This window comes from Mandrillus leucophaeus, unplaced genomic scaffold (assembly GCF_000951045.1).
Source record: "Mandrillus leucophaeus isolate KB7577 unplaced genomic scaffold, Mleu.le_1.0 Scaffold61, whole genome shotgun sequence".
In the NCBI taxonomy this organism is placed as follows: domain Eukaryota; kingdom Metazoa; phylum Chordata; class Mammalia; order Primates; family Cercopithecidae; genus Mandrillus; species Mandrillus leucophaeus.
Genome location: NW_012106586.1, coordinates 2,124,374 through 2,145,999, shown reverse-complemented (window position 1 = coordinate 2,145,999; position 21,626 = coordinate 2,124,374). Strand labels below are relative to the sequence as shown.

General features: G+C 35.1%; 1 protein-coding gene across 3 annotated transcripts in view; it reads right to left on the bottom strand.

The window, feature by feature from the left end:
* NUPL1 (nucleoporin like 1) overlaps positions 1-21,626 on the bottom strand; it is a 55,397-nt gene that overhangs the window by 16,073 nt on the left and 17,698 nt on the right. For all 3 annotated transcript variants that reach the window (XM_011999950.1, XM_011999948.1, XM_011999949.1), the window contains 10 exons: positions 21,019-21,168; positions 20,267-20,404; positions 18,570-18,680; positions 14,693-14,717; positions 13,471-13,536; positions 12,987-13,161; positions 9,057-9,136; positions 7,093-7,211; positions 6,598-6,680; positions 2,690-2,891 (listed from right to left, as the gene is read on the bottom strand). In XM_011999950.1, the coding sequence (XP_011855340.1) occupies positions 2,690-2,891; positions 6,598-6,680; positions 7,093-7,211; positions 9,057-9,136; positions 12,987-13,161; positions 13,471-13,536; positions 14,693-14,717; positions 18,570-18,680; positions 20,267-20,404; positions 21,019-21,168 (1,149 nt within the window). The remainder of the gene's footprint in view (positions 1-2,689; positions 2,892-6,597; positions 6,681-7,092; positions 7,212-9,056; positions 9,137-12,986; positions 13,162-13,470; positions 13,537-14,692; positions 14,718-18,569; positions 18,681-20,266; positions 20,405-21,018; positions 21,169-21,626) is intronic.

Genomic DNA, 21,626 nt, shown 5'->3' with positions numbered 1-21,626 from the left:
AGGAGGCTTGGGAAGCACTACAAGTGTCAAGTTCTGCCAACATGAAACTACGTTATCCACGTAATGATGCTCATGATTTCGTACACAAATAGCCTGCTGGATTTTTAATTCTCTGCAGCCTTCAGAACAAATAACTGTAAATCACGCGTGCCTAAGCCCTAGTATATAGATTTTTTCATTTAAAAAAAACTGAAGAAAGACAAAGAAGTCATTTAAGTCTATTACTCCTCCTCTGAGAAAGATACAGAAGCCACCTTCAGAAGGCAGCAGTCTAAGAAGCTATTTGCTCTGTGCCCATATTCATGTTAATAAAAATTTCATATGCAAATAAAAGCAAAATCCCTCTGATAACTCAAATCTTGTATAGATAAACAGTGACGTATAAAAACAATGTGTAAGCTCTCTCTACCTTCATCTAGATGGTCTAAAATTTGTTACTGGCACTTAAAAGATTTCACAGAAGTCACAGAGCATAAGGGATAACTTACGGGGTACAAAACACCATTCAATAAATAGGGACGTTTCTAAATGTATCTAACAGAGCTCATAAATCTCACATCATGGTGACATGACTAAAATAACTAAAATTTTGACTGGGAAGGCCTGGGAGACCTTTAGAGAAACAAAAGGAGAAAGAAAAGATAATGTAAAATTGTTATCACTATTGTTTAGCTTCTCAGTTCTAAGAATTCATACAATTCAAAGCGAAAACACTGTAAGGTTGTTTAGGTTAATAAATTATAATTTCTGCTATCTGATTAGAAAGCCCTTACGTGGACTTCAAAATTTCAGGGAAGAGTGAAGGCAGTCAATTTCCCCAAAGCCTGGCAAATGTCACAGGCAAAATTAAAGCCTATGAGCAAAAGGCTCAAGAATACACCAAATTAGGCTGATATTCTCAACCACCACAGAGGACAAAGACCAAATCTATATTGTCTACCTTTGCATTTCCCAAGCCCAGCACATAGTAGGCACTCATTTAGAGAATGAACACACATCTCCATATGTCCACGAGCTCAAAATGTATGAGGGAAAACCTATGAATCTCTCAAAATAATACTGTCTAGATAAGAAAGTTAAACACACACACACACACACACACACAAACCCTTGACAGGAGGTCTTGCTTCAAGTTTAGATATTTACCATAGAATATATTCACTTACAACATAACTTTTTATATAACTGACATTTCTCAAGTTTTATTTAATAGAATGGAAATTCACTATGTTTAAAGAGCACTTAACCAAACCTACACTTATCTACTTTAGGATTAATACTGGCTCTAAAAAGTAAACTAGTACTATGGTTGGTTTGATTAACTGGTTAAGTAATAATGAGAGCTGATGGTCATAATTATGGGATTGATTCCTTTTAAGAAGTATCAATCCTCAAAGGAATCAATCCCATAATGACCTTTTCCCTCCGTAACTTGAGAATGCAATCCTACACTCCACTCAGTTAGAGAGCTACCAGACAGCGCTCACGCGAGCCACTACTCACACGGGTCCAGCCATGGAATATGGAGGATTTGACATAAATCTATCATCAACCCTTTACTTATGGCAAGTCAATTCTGTCATCTCCAAATGTGAAGAACAATGTTTTAAACTGCCAATAGTGAAAACCAGAGAATGCTTCCCTAGTATAGGTAGCCTGAATGCAATCTAAATATGTATTAATTTTTTTTGTATTATAATGGACTATATGGAACTCTCAGAAAGACACATGCTATTGAGTAATAAGCATTACTAAGAAGTTTATGATGATTAAAGCAAAAAAATCTATATCAATTAAGACTATTTTTCCATCTCAAGCTTCAAACTTGACAAAAGGGATGGCAGGATTAAGATAATTATTAACCTCCAATAGACACAGGACCAAATAAAGCACTGTAGAATGACCACAAAAATGTTTCTCTAATTAGAAGTGTAACTAAACCAAGGAATAAAACAATCTGCTTTCCATGTCACCGATTATTTTCATCTGTTCAACTTCTCAGTTGCTCCTTAATGTGTAATCTACATCTCAAAACATCTTTCTCCTGTGCTTAATGTGCAATCCACATCTCAAAACATCTTTTTCCGGCTCTTGCTGTTCTGTTCACCTTGAAAAGGTACAATTCTAGCATGTATCTTCTTCAAAAGTTGGTTTAGAGGGCCTGTATTCTGTTTACAGTCAACATACATACAAACAAGCCTACTGATCTTCAACATAACTTCAGTCAATAAAAGCATACTTCATCCTGAATGTGGGTAATCGCTATGTATGAGGAAAATGAGAATGCACCATCTATCAGTATCATATATGAAAAATTCAATGTAAGGATGGATGATCTCTGACTTTAAAACAATAAATGGTACAGTCATGATTTCAGAATCTAATGTTATTCTTAAATGTAATTCACTAGTGAAACACCATATTCTAAAGGGCATTTATAGCAATACAGCAAATAACATTAAGTAAATTCACAATATTCAGTATCTAATTGATGTATAATTATTGCTAAGACTACCCTGCCTTTTTTATCAGGTATGTTTATAATTGTGTCCATCACAATTTTAGATTGTATTGGAACAGCTACTCATATAAATTTCTTCAGTGCTCACACAAATGGAAGACTTATAAAAACGCACATAAATGTTCTGCATTGGAACAGTAAGAAGCTATAACTTGAATGCGTTCAGACCTGTAGCAGGCTGTTGCTGCTGTGTAAGTGTTGCAGCCATGGCAACGGCTGCTGCGTTTGGCATGGTGCTGAAAGGGGTGGGTCCAGTAGTAACTCTGGGTGTGTTCTGCCACTTCTTGGCTTCTGCTCGCCTTGTTTCAAACACATCAACAGCATCTCCCAAGAACATTTTCCTGTAGCCAAGGTACTGTTCTTTCAGAACCTAAAGAATAAAAAATAAACAAAAAGGCTAAATGAAGTTCCACACTGACTATGGTAATACGTGGATGAATATAACCATAAGTTACCAAAGACACTGCCAATATTATACATTCAATCTGAACTGCAAATAGAGTGCTAATAATGCACTTTCGTGTAGGAAGTGATGAGTTCAAGAGTTCTACTGCTCCCTTGAATAGTTTACTCCCTATCTTTACAATATGCTTCCTAAAATACTGTCTTTGTGGGGCCTTGTTTGAAATAAATCAGCTATGCTTTTAGACAGAGTAGTATCTAAATAAACACTCCATCAATGTGAAGATGGATGAAAAGACTTTAAAAATAAATATTCCAGTTTCTCAGAAACTTTCCCCTCAAATGTCCAACCTTTTCATAGCCTTTTGATTAAAACAGTTAAAAAAAGAAAAAAAAGTCAGCACTAAATATATATATTTTTAAATACATTTTTTAGAAGGCCTGGGTAACACATGCTAAAATAAGATGTTGCACCTCAGCAGAATGCTTGGAGGGTATCATGAGGGCTTCTACTTTATTGCTATTATTTGACCAATGAACAATGAGACTTGATCCATGTTAAAGTTATGAACCCAACCACCCACCTCAAAGAAAAAAAAAATGAGTTTATAACTCCAAAGAAAAATTTCCAAGTTCATAAAGTGAGCTGCTTTTACCCAATGCAGCATCTGCCTTGATTAAAGCCATTAACAAGCAACAATTCTGTTTTACTTTAGAATTATTTTATGCTTTCATTGAAGATTTAGCCTAATTTAGATAGGTTTTTAACACTTTTTGAAGAGACACAGATTTTTCATATTTCTTACATTTCTTAGCAGAAATTAATAAACATTAGGTTCTGATTATAACCAGTACAGCACTTAAAAATCTTACTGTTGTTTACAGTATTTAAAAGCTATCATCGCCCTTTTTGTGTGGCTGTCAGTGTTTGATGTTCCAAACTTTGCTACATTTATGATGTATTAAAAAAGGGGGCCTGCCAAGAACTGGATATTGGAGAAGATATAAAGCCAGAATCAAGACATATGATGTAAGAAAAACAAGCCTTACCGATCTCTTGCAAATCTACCCTTCCTTTTCCTGAGCAAGCATCAGTATCCCATAAATTTTAGTTCTACTTCAGATAATGGAAAATAATGATCCACCTTAGATACTTAAGACCATTAGTTGAAAGAAACAGGCTGGCCGCGGTGGCTCCCACCTATAATCCCAGCCCTTTGGGAGGTCTAGGCAGGAGGACTCCTTGAGGCCAGGAGTTAAGATCAGCCTGGGCAACACCAAAAGTCCCCCTCTCTACAAAAAGTTAACAAATTAGCTAGGTGTGGTGGTGCGTGCCTATAGTCCTAGCTACTCAAGAGGCTGAAGCTGAGGCCGGAGGATCGCTTGGGCCCAGGAGATTGAGACTGCAGCGAGTCATGATTATGCCACTGCTCTCTAGCATGGACAACAAAGCAAGCCCCTGTCTCAACAAAACAAAAGAAAATAATAAAACAAACAAACAAACAAAAACCTTGACAGCAGCCATGATTTATAAAACAAATTGCTAAAACGTCCAAATGTGTTAATGTTCCTAAGGCCTGGCTGGATAAGATAGTCAATGCCTGTTTCAACAGATTTCCTAATGAAAAACAAAATGAACAAAAAAATGTCTTGTGAGATTTCTATAAGAAATAAAGAAGCCTAGAGCTTAGTTTGCTCACTAAACTAAGCTAAAAATAATGGCAACATACCAAATCTGATCATAAAATATTGTTTGGTTCTTGGGAATATCCTTTTGTTCTTGGGTTGCTTAAAGAGTAGGTCAAAATTTCACGTCTACAACATTTATTTAACAAGATCTAGGGCAGTTTTATGTGGTCTTCGTCTCACTGTTTTATGGTCATATTACCAAAAATGATATATTTTCCAAACCAGAGAGGAGAAAGTGCTATTAAAAAAAATAAATAAATAAAGTATATTTACACCTGGCATTTGCTCTAAAATACTTCGAGGGGTAAAAAAGCATTTCCTGTGGAGCAAGTTCGGCAAGGTTCTGATAATGGCTGCAGTTACGTAGTCATACCTGGGCATTCATTATCACGATAGCCTCCTTTTGTGTACATTTGAAAGATTTCGTAATAAAAATTAAGGAAAAAAATTCTGCACAATGGACTTCTAAGTGCCATACTTTAATTTTACTAAAAAATTAAAGTAACATTTATTATAGACTAATAAAATTTTTTAAAAATCTGGTAAAATTCCTCCTTTAGAACAAAATTTAAAGATTTGGGTTACAGTTTTAAATCTACTAACGCAAAAGGTCTAAAGTGCACTACCACTTCAAAAACAGTGTAATTTAAATGGTTAACTTAAAAAAAATTCTGTTACTATGCATGAGATCAAAATAAAAATGAAAATGTTGATAATTCCAATTAAACTCTATTCTACACAGTTGATAATTTATCTAGACTCAGGTTTGGCCGCCTGAATTTTAAAGGTTTTTTTGGACCACATATACTCTAAGATTAAAGAGTTTAATTACATTTGCTCAGTTAGTTAGAAAAGATGTACTTACATTTAATATTTCACTTAAATACATTTTCAAAACGAACGTTATTATATGAGAGTCAAAATATTCAGGCTGGGTGCAGTGGCTCATGCCTGTAATCCTAGCACTTTGGGAGGCCAAAGGAGGACTGCCTGAACTTAGTAGTTCGAGACCAGCCTTTGCAACATGGCAAAACCCTGTCTCTACTAAAAATAAAAAAAAAATAAAAAAAAATAAAAATAAAAAAAAGACAGCAAGAGTCAGTCTAAATATTCAGTGATAAATCATTTTATTTACATTATTTAATAAACACAAACAGTTCCCTGCATTTAGAAGGGAGAAATGTCGTAAGCAGGGTTTTAATGCAGTGGCCAATAAACACTTAAAACACACATAAAATTAAGGTAGTATAAAATCATTTTGCTACTAAGAATATTCTTCTTTTTTTTTTTTTTGAGACGGAGTCTCGCTCTGTTGCCCAGGCTGGAGTACAGTGGTGTGATCTCAGCTCACTGCAACCTCCACCTCCTGGGTTCAAGCAATTCTCCTGCCTCAGTCTCCCAGGTAGCTGGGACTACAGGTGCCTACCACCACGCCTGGCTAATTTTTGTATTTTTAGTAGAGACAGGGTTTTACCATATTGGCCAGGCTGGTCTCGAACTCCTAACCTTGTGATTTGCCCGCCTCGACCTCCCAAAGTGCTGGGATTACAGGTGTGAGTCACCACGCCTGGCTAAGAATGTTTATTTTCTATAGTGCTATTTATAGTGGTAAAGAAATAGAAACCACCTAAATATCCAATAGAAAACGGGTTAAACAATGTATGTACAAACACACAACAAACTCCTACGTTAACTATTAAAAATGATATTCAGGAAATATGTGTATTAACATAGAAAGTTATTCACAATACACTGCTTAAAAAAAAGCTGTAATAACAGACTGTACAGGGTGCTTGGATCTTTTTTAAAAGAACATATACTATCAATCATTATGTCTAGGTATGTTATGGATTAGAGTAGTTTTCATCTTTTCACTTATATGTAATTTTAGCTATTTCTGTACTAAGAATGGATACATTTGTCCCCAGATGAACAAACACTTGGGTCTAGATATCCAGGTAGATAAATGGGCAATGAAAACTTACCTTTACGTTTTCATGAATAGACTGAAGTTGTGCTGCTAAAGCTACAAATGTTTGATAAATTTTCTGCATAGCCATTGACAAATCTATAAAAGAAAATTACATTATCACCCAAACATATATATATATATAGAGAGAGAGAGCACAATCCATTTTACTTTTCTATTTGAGTCCAATTTTTGGCATAGTTAACATGTAGGAGAAAAAAACTCTATCAATGTTCTCATGTCTAGAGAACATACAAAGTAGCAGACTGGGAGAAGAATGTCTACAACAGTAATCTGGGGGGAATGCCCTAAGATTTCTGCCCTTGTTACCACAGTAGCAATTCATATAATAAAGCATATTACATTTATAGGGAATAAAGGAGTAGTAAATGACTTCTAAGGGAATTTTCTTAAAGGGGCTACCAGTAGTTATCCAGAATATCTATTATATAGCCACATCTATCTCCTATAAACAAAAGTTCAAAAAAAATGACCACAGTAAGCATGTTACCTTGAGGGGTTATATGTGAATTATTTGCTTGAGTGGCAAGATGGTTTTCTAGTTCTTCAATCTGCTGCCTGTACTGCTGAAGTTGTACCTCAAATTGCTGAACCAAGATTCTGAAGTAGCTTTAAAAAACATTTAAAAAGTCAGATGAAATGTTTTCTTAATTCGGAGTGACAAATCCAAATTAAGGAATATTCTGCAATAATGTAACAGTCTTCAAAAGTATCAAGGTTATCCAAGGAAAGGAAGAACTGAATAACTGTGATTGGAAGAGATTACGGAGAAATTACAAATGCACTGTGAATCCCAAATAGGATGCTGAAACAGAAGTACATTAGTGGAAAAACTGGCTGAATTTAAGTAAGTTTAGTAGTTTAGTTAATAATATTGTACAATTTTAGTTTCCTGTTCTTGGTAATTATACTATAGTTATATGTTAACATTAGGAGAAGCAGGGGAAGTGATACAAATGAATTCTCTGTACTACTATTTTGGAAGTTTTCTGTAAGGCTAAAATAAATTTACAATAAAGTAGAAACGTCTACCAACCAGATTGCAGAATTAAGAATTTATAGTTATTTTATCAATGAAATTTATAATCTGAGAACACTGTAGTATACTACAGAAGGCACATGTAATTATTGCTACTTTTCTAATAAATTTACTCACAGAGAGTGCTAGGTAGATTTAAAAAAAAAAGTATCTTGAGTAGTATACAAAGGAATCTGAATATTTTTCAGTAAAAAATGGGCAACCATGAAAGCACTTTGCAAAATTAGCTCTGATGGCAGTATTAAGAACAAGACAGAGGGATAAAACAGTAGAGGAAGTCCAGTGAGGAAGCACATCCCATGCCAATCTGAGTAAGAGGAATATCATGGTCATTATGAATTTCCTGATTTTGAGAATTGTTAAGTATGAGAATATCCTTATTTTTAAGAAATATCCACTGAAGTACTTTAGTATAGTGAACATTATTTCTGCAAATAACCCAAACTGGGGGAGAAATGTATATATACATTTAGAGTGTGAGGAACAAAAATATGGTAAGAATGTTAATATGTAGGAAGTTGGAATGAAAGACATACAGGAATTTTTAGTTCTCATCTTGAAACTTATCGGTAAGACCAAAATTATAATAAAAAACTAAAAGAATAAAATAAGTAAGGGGCCAGGCGTGGTGGCTCACATCTGTAATCCCAGCACTTTAGGAGTCTGAGGCAGGAGAATCACTTTAGCCTAGGACCAGCCTAGGCAACACTGTGAAATGGCATCTCTACAAGTTAATTAATTAATTAATGGTGAGGGATCAGGAATCAAACAGATCTCCACCACTCAACTCACTTTTGCATACCTCAGTCTCTTTATCGCTAAAACTGGAATAACAACAGCTACAGAGGTCTTATGAAATATGAAGGTAAAGCATGTAGAGTCCTAAGCACACTGCATGGCAAATAGTAAGCATTTGGTAAACATTAGTTATTATTATCTTCATCAACATGGAAGGACATAAAGAGAGAGACAAGATGTATTTTACATGTATGGAAACCAAATGTATATACAAGCTGAGTGATGTGATTGCAGGTTGGTTTTTTTCTTCTACTTATCTATATTTTCTACTTTTTCTTCCAGAACATGTATTACCTATGTAAATGAATAATCGTAATTTTCCATTACCAGCAAAATTTAATAAAATGGAGTAGACTCTGTAAGTAGTATGCACATGAAGTATAAATGCATAATAGTGGTGAAAAGCTCAGATCTTAGCCTTCACTTACCCTGCAGTAAAATGGTGTTAATGGAGATAAACCTTTTTAGGGTTATTATGAAATTTAAAATCCATGTAAAGTGCTTATTAGCTCAGCCTTTCCACATAGCATACTAAAAATATTTAGTTTGTATACTATTATTACTGTTCTGCTTTCTGAAAGTGAGAAACATTTGTTTTTAAAAATCCAGCCACTTACTCAGCAGGAGCCGCATATTCATGTTGAAGTCCAGGCGGTGTCTTCTGGGTTCTTAAAGCGATTTCAGCGTTCTTTAACTCCTAATATACCAGAGGGTTTCAAAAAAAAAAAAAAAAGCCAGTTAAGAGTTAGGTTAAAAATACCACACTAAAAAAAATATTCAGTCTCTGGACTGAAACTTCAAACGATACCTTGGAGGTTCACGCTATAAGAACATATTATGGATGAAGCTGCTTCACAAGTTGCTAAAACCTTTCAAGAGCAGATAAATTTCTGTTTGTTTAACAAACTTTATGATAAAATTATAAAGAGCTGTAGATCTATTTTTAAAACTATGATTTCTGTAGGATTCATGAAGTGAATTCATAGACAGTGTAAAGATTATATTACCACTTAAAATCTTTACTATAAATGCAGAAAATGCTTTTTTTAAAGGCAGGTAGCAATAATAATGTTGAGGCTGAGTCAGGCACAATTAACATTTGGGTGCTTGCTATGTACCAAACACTATGCTAAAGGTTACTTCTCAAGGACAACACTACAATGCAGGCAATGTTTCTCTTCATACAGATGAAGAAATGGATTTACAAAGCCATTAAGTAACTTGCCCAATACCACGTTGCTAGAAGACCAGAGAACTGGATCTTTTAAAGCTTACACACTCAACCATTCTTATATTGTATTCTACCATTCCAGCCAATGTTTTTTCAAGATTAGTATTCTGTTTACCCCCTTACATTCCACATTCCTATCATTTCACTGTATTTTCGAACTCTATAAAGTATTCTTTATTTCACAAAGAGTTACTTTAACTTTATATTCCCTGTAGCAACATCTCTCCCTCATTAAACTGCCAACCTGCTAAGTTGATGACTGTTTTTTTTTTACATCCTTTTCACTCAATTCAGGCTTCCATCCCACCCCACTCCAATACAAATACATGTGTAGATGAGTCAAGACTGACCCTTGCTACCACTCTAAGCACTGACTCTAGCCAGGCCCAGACTCTTATAACACTAAACTACTTGCAGATCATCAGACATGCCCATACCCTCATTCATGATACTTGCCTCTTTTTCAAGACTCAATGTAAAGGTATTCTACACTGGACAGATGATAAAAGTGCCCACTTGAGGCTTCTGTGCCCCTACAAAACCCTTGTACCTGGATCATATCACTTGATGGATTTAACTCTCTCCCTAATTTAAGTCTTGATCCCTAATGCCTGCTGAAGCGCCTGGCACACAACAGATCTTTTAAAAATGTTAGTTGAATGACTGGAGAGCTGAACTCAGCAATTTAACTTCAATAAACCACGTAGCCCCGACTCACCCCAAAAGAAGAACTAACTATCCTACTTTAATTTAAACTCAAGTTACTTACTAAAAATGAAGTATATAAGAGACTTTGTCTTCCATAAGAATCTGGTCTACATCACTTCTAACTGCAGAACTTATATTTCCCAGAAAGGCTTTCTTTGAAGAAAACATTTTAGGGTTAAATAAGATTGATACTTTATAGAGGATTCAGAACATTTTTTTAAATTGGTAATTCATTAGACTCTTAGTAGATTATTAGTTCCTGTCTACTAGAAATTGGAATAATCTTAGATCAAATTTCTTTAAAAATATATTTTTTCTCTTTTTCTTCTTCCCCTTTGACCTGGTGAGCAGGAAATAAAAATCTGGTTTTTTTAATTTATTAAGTTCCAGGGTAGATGTGCAGGATGTGCAGGTTTGTTACATAGGTAAACATGTGCCACGTGGTTTGCTGCACCTATCAGCTCATCACCTAGGTATTAAGCCCAATATGCACTAACTATAAAATTCCTGAAATTCAGCGCAGATGATTCTTCCTTAAGGAAACTTTGAATCCCAACCTCTTATTCCTTTGCCACCTTTAAGTTCTTCTCAATCTTTTATTATTTCATTCATCCTCCTAGACTTTTAGTACCTTTGGAGTTGTCTTTTTATCTCTAAAAGACTATTAACATGCCCACTATATGACAGCTACTCCACAAACAGCGGTAAATGGAATCATTCAGTTTTAGAGTTAAAATGGGTTCCATACAGCATTCACTTATTTCTTTCAAGTTTGCCTCCTCCATTATTTTGCTTTAATGATGTTTCCCATATAACTTATGTATGATTTCAAATATTTCACATAATTTCATGTGATATTTAATCACAGTCTAAACATTCTCCAGTATAAAAACATAATTAACTCTTTCTATTCCCTAGAAAGGACATATGTGATGATTAGGAAGAGTAAGTGGAGGGGAAACATGGGGCAATACAGGTGGAGTATCCCATATTCAAAAAGCTTGGGACCGGAAGTGTTTTGGATTTCAGAATTTTTCTGACTCTGGAATATCTGCACACAGCACCTTGGGGATAGAACGCAAATTTAAACACAAAATTCATTTGTGTTTCTTACACATATAGCTGGAAAGTAACTGTATACAATTTTAATAATTTTGTACATGAAACGAAGTTTCAACTGTAACCTATCCCATGAGTTCAAGTGTGGAATTTTCCACCTGTAGCATCATGTTAGCACTCAAAAAGTTTTGGATTTTGCAACATTTCAGACTTTGGATTGGGGACACTCAACCTGTATTACATTCATATTTAACCAAGAAAATGTGTTAAGAGACCAGGAAATCTGAGAACAGACAATAACATATTTGAAATCCCTTTAGCCATTACAGTTTCGAGTAGCTCTTTTAGTAACACATCATTATTAAAAAGATGACAAGATATTCTCCAATAGTGGACTTACAGACCCAAAAGCACCTTTAAAAATTTTACTTAAAATACTACCATTTCATTTGTGAAGTTCATAGCCCTCTGATAAATCCACAGCAAAAAGATGTGTCTCACATGAAGTTCATTAACAGATCACTGACAACTTTATGGAAAGATTTCTAGACTGCTATGATGAGATCAAGTACATTCCGTAATTATGATAAATACAACAAAAATAAATCACGTATCATCATCCTTTCCCATTGAGGCAGAAACGAACTACATGTTAAATATGTATTGTATATTACACCATAAGGAGGAAAAACAAGTAGACATTAGTGACAGACAATATTAGCCACATTACCATTGATTTTTATTTTTTTGAGACGGAGTTTTGCTCTTGTTGCCCAGGCTGGAGTGCAATGGTGCAATCTCAGCTCACTGCAACCTCCGCCTTCCGGGTTCAACCGATTCTCCTGCCTCAGCCTCCGGAATAACTGGGATTAGACGCATGCGCCACCACACCTGGCTAATTACTGTATTTTTAGTAGAGATGGGATTTCACCATGTTGGTCAGGCTGGTCTCAAACTCCTGACATCAGGTGATTCACCTGCCCCAGCTTCCCAAAGTGCAGGGATTATAAAGCGTGAGCCACCAGACCTGGCCTACTATTTTTATTAAGTATGATTTAACCACGACTTGCAAGTCATCACTCAAATTTACAGAGTTAAAAAACATTATTTTCTCACTAGCTATGTTTCCTCTTATGTAACAGACCAATTCAGCCAGCAACTACGCTTATGAAACCTAGTTAGTTAACAGCATAAGCTCTGGAGTTGGATTGCCAGGGTCTGAATCCAGGCGCTTCCATTTACTAACAAAGCTCTGTGCTTTTTTTCTTATTTATATAATGGGGATAATAATACCTACCTTGTTGGGCCTTTTCAGAAAACTTAACAGTTTAAACACATATAAATTGCTTAGGATACTGTCTTGTATACAGAAAATGCTTAATAAAAACTCATTATTAGAGTGTATGAGCTATCTGGTTTCCTACCAGTATGTCTGTATCAAACTTTATAATTAAAAACAAACAAAACAAAAAAACAAAACACCTTATTTCAATTTTGGAAAAAAAAAAACAAAAAAACCGTAAGGTAAAATGGCCATAAGATGGTATACCTGAGCAGTTTCTATTTTCAATTTGTCAATGTTGAGAGTGTTTCTCTGTATTCCACTGGCAGCCAATGACAGGAGCTGCTTCAGAGCTTTAATATCTTCTTGTACCTTAAGCATTGCTTTTGAAGACATTCTACTAATTTCTTCTTGAACTTGTTTCTGCTCCTTCACAAATTTCCTAAAAAATATATATTTAAAACCGAGTTTTAAAAAATATATCTTTGGTTTCCTACAAAAATATATATATACTTAAAACAGTCCAAGTGTTTTAAAAAACAAAACTAAAAATTCATCTACAGTTCACACTTCTTTACAGAATGGTAGTTACAGAATTTTAATTCCCGTTGTTCTGCTTTCTTTCTGATTTCTAAAAGCATTAACATGTTAACCCTAAGAGATGCTCCTCTAGGATGCGATTTGAGGAGGAAGAGATGCTCGCCTTAAGAAGTATTCTAGAATTCTTCAAGTGTTATTTATTTTCACTTACTGGAGATTTTCAACATCCTGGCAGATGACAGGAGGTAGATTTTCATCCTTCAGAGCTTTACTATCCCTAAGAAAAATGCAAAACATGTATAAAGATCACTGAGATTTTAAAAAGTTGACGGCTGAGTTTTAATAGAGTATTAGAGTATTAAGACACAAGAAAATATAGCAAAAAAGCACGTATAGCTTCTTTGGATGATTTCAAAGTTCTCTATAAAAAACAGTAAATTTCTGGTAAATAGGATCTATAAAATAATTTTAACAATTCGTCCAACATGAAGATTTCTTATCTAAGAAGACTGGCATCTATTAAAAACATACTTAAAAGCATTTGACTAAATGTCTAACAAAAAAAATCAGAAAATACTACAAATTGGGTAAGATGTTAAACTAAGTTCCCTCTGGCTTAAAGATTCTGACTGACAATTTGTTCAGTTCCAAAATATTAACGTATTCATTAAAGAAAGCTACAAAACTTCTCATTTCAATTAGTTCTTCAACATGCATTAGAATGAAAAAGTAAGACCTAGGCAGAGCTTACAGGAATAAAAAATATTTAATGAGAACAAGCACAAGTGAAATTTGGCATGCTGCAATGGAACCATGAGTTAGATTTCATAACCCTTATGCAGATCTTAGTTTCTCTAGTCTTCTTCATTTAAATAGTAAGCTAAAATACACATAGGATATTTGTAAGGAGTGAATTTGTCATGCATTTATGAATGCTTTATTTAATATAGTACAAATCATGTAAGAAAATATAATTGGTAATAAGAAGAATGACCATCTTCAAACATATATATGATGTATATGGAGGCTACTCTCCTCACTGCAAACACCAGGACATAAAATGGGACTGGCACAATAATTCCTATCTTTTTTAAATGCTCCAAAGGTAAAGTTCCATGAGTTGTTCAATATTTAATAGACTAAAGAAATAAACACACATATTTGTATTTATTTATATTATTTAGGGAAATACCAAACACCTTTCTAGAAAGAAATAGTTTTAAATTTTTTTAATCACTGAAAACTAAAGATTTGACCTTTCATTATCTTTCCAGAACATATGTCTATTATTTTACTTTTAACAAATACCGTTAAAAAAGTTTTTTCTCCTAAATGTATATGATTCTATTTACTTCCAATTATACCATCTGTCTACAATTTAATAAGTTAAACTCTTCAATTAAAATGTCTTAAGGGTAAATTTGTAAACTTACTCTGGTCTTGTTCCCGTTTTATCACCTAGAAAATTCAAGAAGCTTCATGTAAAAAAAGTAGGCAATTGAACAACATACTCCAAATACAAGTTTTAAATTAACACAAATTAAAGTATAAATATAAACTGTTAAGCATTTTTTTGCTTGCCTCTTAAACATCATGTGATGTCATGACTCATCATGAACTCAGAAGCATAGCATTTTATGAAGACATCAGTACACATAAGCAGATATATATGGCAGATGTACATCTACTTTCAAGGGCAAGAATCTTCCTTTCTCAACCATCTTCCATGAAAAATATCCTGTATGGAAAATGTACGTTGTTGCCTACCAGTTTAACTCCTGAAAACTTTACCTGACACTTTTTAAGGTCCTATCAGTACAGAATACTATGTCAGATTACCTGAACTTCTCCAATCTGACAATCCCTTAAAACAAATATCACAATTTATCTTCCCATCTGCCATGAATACCTTATCACACCCTCACAACAACAGACATATTTTTTAAAAAACCTTTGCCAGTTATGTAGGTGAAAAATGCCACTTCATAATAATTTTTAAGTTTATATTTGGTGAAGAAAACCATTTTCTTCAAATGCTCATGAGACAAGTATATTTCTCCTTTTGTGAACTGCTTGTGATTTGCACACTTTTCTTGAGGTATTTTTCTTACTTATAAGAGCTATTTCAGCATTAAGTATATTATTTGTCTCCTTGACATAATTTCATAAGTATTTCTAATATTAGACCCTTGTTAAGATATATCTAAATTTCAGAGATGTTAAAATGTGAAAAAATAAGCACCTAAAAATCAAGCATTTTGGGCAGACTGCATGAACCCAGGAATTGGAGACCAGCCTGGGCAACAGGGCAAAACCCTGTCCCTTCAAATTTTTTTTTCATTTTTGAGACACAGTCTCACTCTATTGCCCAGGCTGGAGTGCAGTGGTGTGATCTCAGCTCACTGCAACCTCTGCCACCCAGGTTCAACCAATTCTCCTGCCTCAGCTTCTTGAGTAGCTGGGATTACAGGCTCCTGCCACCATGCCCGGCTAGTTTTTGTATTTTTGGTAGAGACAGAGTTTCACCATCTTGGCCAGGCTGGTCTTGATCTCCTGACTTCGTGATCCACCTGCCCTGGCCTCCCAAAGTGCTGGGATTACAGGCGTGAGCCACTGCGCCTGGCCAAAAAAAATTTTTTTAATTAGCTAGGTGTGGTGCTGTGTACTTGTGGTCCCAGCTACTTAGGAGGCTAAGGTAGGAGAATCACTTGAGCCAGGGAGTGGAGGTTTCAGTGAGGTGAGATCACACCACTGCATTCCAGCCTGGGTGACAGAGCAAGACTCTGTATCAAAAAAAAAAAAAAAAAAATCAAGCATTTTACTGTCCTCATTTACATTTTACCTCTGCACATGGGGTTTTACTTTTCTACCTCTTTCATCCAACTGTAATTTATGTTTCCGTGTTTTGTATTTTACCAAGTTTAAGATTTTTTAATTTCGTATTTAGTATCTCTAAAATTGCCTCCTATCTTCTATAGATGTCCTAGATTTTACGAGATATGGAAATAAAATTAGGGATTTAATTTTATGTTTTTCCAAATAATTCACCGACTTTTAAATTGACTAGCATATTATTTCTTTGATATATTTTATTATATTTTGTAAATACTTATGTACACAAAAACATGTATATAAAAAACTTGAGCCTGTTTTTACCATGGATCCCTGATTACCATGGACCCCCAATTAATCTACCTAGTTTTGCCTCAATAACACACGTGGACCACTACAAAAGCTTCCTAACCACTACAAAAGCTTCCAAAAGTTCTCCATGTCTATTCTTCCCGGATGCTATTTTCCGTATGGCTGTCAGAAAGCTCTTAATCTTAAAATACAAATCTCATCACATCCCTTTAACAGACCCAAATTGCCTGAGGTATTAATATAATGACAAAATTCAACGTGGCAAATAAGGCCTCCATGACTTCTGGAACCTCGTCTTTCTCCTCTATGGCTAATCTGGCCTTCAGTCATTTCTTCATAAGGGTCAAGGTCCTTCTCATCTCTAGTCTCACTCGATGCTTTACCCTCTTCACTGAATGCTGTTTATTGCTACTCTCCATCTGGTTAAATCCCACACTGGTACTGCAGGGCCCAAGCTAACTGATACAACTACTAGAAAAAAAGAAATCATTTGGATTTAAAAAAAGTCCCTTGGTATGAGCATTAGATAAAAGGAAACGGGGATGTAGTAATCAGAGATCCATAGTAGAAATACACCCAAGTTTTTTATATACATGTTTGTGTATACATATTTATAAAATTTAATGTCATATCTAAGACATTTATTGCATTTATTCTATATATTCTCCTTGCTCAACTCTATCTTAGATACACTATGAAAGCAGGAAGATGTGGGGAGGGGCAGAGGAGGGGAAATTAATTTCTCACATTTATTTATCTTACTCTTCTGCCTTAGCCTGCTCTTTCAGCCTAAAAACTATTATAATAGAGAAGTACTCTCATGCTTAAAATAAAAGTAATAAAACTGGTACCAGGCTATTCCATTTTGAACAAATAAGCTGCTAAGGCTGCTAATTATGGAGTTGCTACAGAGAAAACTAAGTAAAAACGAACTTTGTTTAGAAATTAGTCAATTTTCATTGAAAGAGAAACCTAAACTTTGTAAAAGTTTAAAAAGGTTTTACCAACTTTTAAAATAGTAATTCAACCTAGAATAGTATCTCCTTATAATAAAACCTGTGTCTGTTTTTTTTTTAAAAAGTCATATAGATACACAGATACTATTTCACATCTTCACCCATTTATCTCATTCTTCAGAGAAGGTCACTATGTATGTATACACCCTAGTATATATGGTATATATTCTAGTGAAACATGCTTTCATCAGAAGCAGAAGAGATGGTGTGAAACAAAGTAACACACAGAACAATAAAAACATTTTCACAATGATTTTGGATTAGCAAATTTTTAAAACCAATATTCAATGTGGCAAGGGCACAGCAAGAAAGGTATTTTCATACTGGTTAGGGGGTAAACTGGTAACATCTTTCTGGGAAAGCGATTTCACAACCTGTATACTAACAGTCTCCAAAATATCCCTCTCTTTAAGCCAATGATCCAATTTCTAGGTATTTTCCCTAAGAAATAACCCAAAGTATAAACAAACATTGATAATAAAAGGAGACACTTATGCGTCTGGCTCTGCTAAGGTTTTACAAATAGCAACCCTCAAACCATTTAACAGATAAGGAAAACTAAAGCACACAATATAAGTAACTTCAATAAGGTCACAGAGCTTATAAGCAGTTGGGCCAGGATCTGAACCCAGGCAATTCCACTCCATAGAAGACTCTTAAACTACTATATTATGTTGCCTTTTTAGATAAAGATGCCCAATGTTTTACTTCCCAGAGTAAAACATCTGGAAATAAACATCTAACAAGAAAACAATGGTTGACTAAATTATCCATCCATAAAACTGATATTAAGCAGCATTGAAATATTTAAAAGGAATTACCGACAGACAAATGCTTCTGATATGTTACATAAGAACAGACTGCAAAACAATACTGCATATGTATCATGATCCCTATTAAAAAATACATATTCGTATACACATTAAGATAGCTACATAAGACATGCACATACAAATCTGTTATCCACAAAAATAAAACCTTAAATGAACACACACAAAATTTGTGAAATATTAATACAAACAAATTTAAAAGTAAAAACTGTTACTACTAAATATAAACTACTAATCTTTCACACAAAAGAATTTACAGCAACCTAGACATTCCCTCAACAGTACTGTTAGAACATAAAAGTTACAACAGCATTACTTACTCTTTTTATCTGAGGAGCTACTGAAATCTATACCACCAAGGCCTTCATTGCCTGCAGTTGAAGTAGCTGCTGTAGTTCCCAAAGTTAACCCTAAAGCATTCTGTCCAAGTCCTATAAATAAAACATCACTTATAAATTCCACTGAAAGACAACAACAATTTCCCCTTACTGTTCAAAGGACTCCAATGCTTTTAAAGTTGGATCCTAGATTTTCTTGATATTTGATTTAGGCAAATAACAAGAAACAAGTCTGGAGCATGTTTTAGTCAAAGACTGATACCCTTTCTTGAATGCAATGGTATATGTAGGTTGGATGATGTGATTTGTCATTATTAGAAGGGTCAGAATGTATATCAATTTAATATGTAGACATTCAATCTTTATTTGTTATAAAGGGGTTTTGTTAGAGGGCTTTTAAATCCTCTCTACAAAAGCAGTTTCAGTTGGTGTATTTTCAGGTGAATACATCTTGCCTTCCGAACACACTTTGTAACTGTATACTTTTAAGACAGCCTAGTGTGAATTTGTAAGATTTGAATATAACATGTATTGAATATAATTTCATACTCCCAAATTCTTTTCACAAACTTAAAAAAAAAGTATTAGAATTCATTTGTTTATTTAAATCTTCCCTCCCTGACAAAAGGAATAAAAAGGACCAGACTATGGTTAACCATAAGTCATTAATGTATACTTGCGAGTCAAGTAGCAAAATTTCAAGAATCTTGCGTTGATAAATCTGTATTTATTATTATTATTATTGTTTTTGAGATGGAGTTTCACTCTTGTTGTCCAGGCTGGAGTGCAACGGCATGATCTCGGCTCACTGCGACCGCCACCTCCCCAGTTCAAGTGATTCTCCTGCCTCAGCCTCCCAAACAGCTTGGATTACAGGCATGCAGCACCATACCCGGCTAATTTTGTCTTTTTACTAGAAACGGGGTGTTTCACCATGTTGGCCAGGCCGGTCTCAAACTTCTGACCTCAGGTGATCCACCTGCTTTGGCCTCCCAAAGTGCTGGGATTACAGGTGTGAGCCCCCGCGCCCAGCCTAATAAATCTATACTTCTATAAGACCATGCATTCCTGAGCTGATATAACTTTTGTTCTTTTTAGAAAAAATGTTATCTCTAGATCAATTTACTGACTCCTTAAACAGACTCTTCTTTGTTTTCTTATCTAGTTAGTGAGATGGATTTCTAAAATATGGCTAATAGGTCGGGTGCAGTGGCTTATGCCTGTAATCTCAGCACTTCGGGAGGCCAAGGCAGCCGGGTCACTTGAGGTCAGGAGTTTGAGACCAGCTTGGCCAACATGGTGAAACCCCCATCTCTACTAAAAACACAAAAATTAGCCAGGCATGCTGGCACACACCTGTAATCCCAGCTACTCAGGAGGCTGAGGCAGGAGAATCTCTCTGGAACCCTGGAGGTGGAGGTTACAGTGAAAGAAGATCACGCCCCCACACTCCAGCCTGGGTGACAGAGCAAGACTCCATCCCAAAATAAATAATAAATAAAATATGGTGAATACATCCAATTATGTATGAAAACCATCATTTTATAATTTAGTTTTCATATTTAAAGGAAAATATGCAGATTAAAGAGAAAAAGTGATGTGCTCAAAGGGCTAAAATAAAAATAAGTACATTTAAATATAAATATTTACTATTCTGGAGAATAAATACCATCAATTACCTGATGTTCCTGTGTTTGTACTCTGGAAAAGTGAACCTCCCAAACCAGCTAAGGCTCCCCCTAAAGAGAGGCCTGTTGATGCAGTTGTAGTGGTGGCTGTTGTCCCACCCAAATTATTTAAAGTAAATCCTGTGGATGCTATAAAAAAAAGAGATAGTAAGCTTTCAAAAGGCAACTTATTTAACAGCATCATAGAAAAATACAAATACGACGTTTTTAAAAACTGACATCCATGATAAAATTGACTCTTTGGAAGAACTACTTGCTAAAGATAAAATTACATACTTAAGAATAAAGAGAAACAGCAGCTTTAAAGCAAAAATCTGGGACAGAAATAAGGGCTTTGAGGAATATTACAATGGTACCAGGTAACTGATTCTAGACAGCAATATTGTCTTCACCCCAGGCCATCAACTTCACCTTCATATTAAATGAATCAAAAGATAGGCAAGGTTTATGCCAAGTCTGTCTTTCCCTGTCACTAAATGGCTCCATGAAAACAAAGTCAATATTAACAAGTTTACATTTTACCTCTCTAGCCCTCTCCCCTGCTTTGCTCTTTAAATAGGGACTATCTCCCAAGACAGCCTCTCCTGCTTCAATACTCAAAGCTGAATTTTCTTCTTCATAAATCAGCAATTTCTGTAGTCAAAATCCTAAGTTATGTTTAGTAAAGGTGACTATCTATGTTCTCTAACCAGATAAAATTGAAATTTAACCATTGAATGCAACGATTTTTCATTCTACCTCACCTGCTGGAGTTGATGTCAGAGCAGATGAAAGAGTCAGACCGCTAGCTGAGGTAGAAGCAATAGGTAGAGCAAATGGTGTGGCAGATGCTGCAGGTTTGTTGAATCCTAAACTGAAGCCTGTTGTAGCTGCAGATGTAGTGGCTGGCGTTCCTATTTAAATAAATAAATACGTAAACAAACAAAATCCTACTTTACCTGTAAGTGTTCTAGTACACTGGTTTCAATATGGATCCCTAAAGGCGTGTGATACTACCTTTTGCCAACAGGAGGATGTGTCTGTGAGAGAAAATATGTAGAAGTTGAGACTAAACCATGCTGAACACAAAAAAGATGGCTCTTTGAGTTAAGAAAAACAAAAGAATGGCCTGGTACAGTGGCTCACGCCTGTAATCCCAACACTTAGGGAGGCCAAAATGGGCAGATCGCTTGAGGTCAGGAGTTCGAGACCAGTCTGGCCAACATGGTGAAACGCCTCCTCTACTAAAAATACAAAAATTAGTCGAGTATGGTGGTGCACATCTGTAACCCCAGCTACTCGGGATGCTGAGGCATGATAGTCACTTGAACCTGGGAGGGGGAAGCTGCAGTAAGCTGAAATCGCACCACTG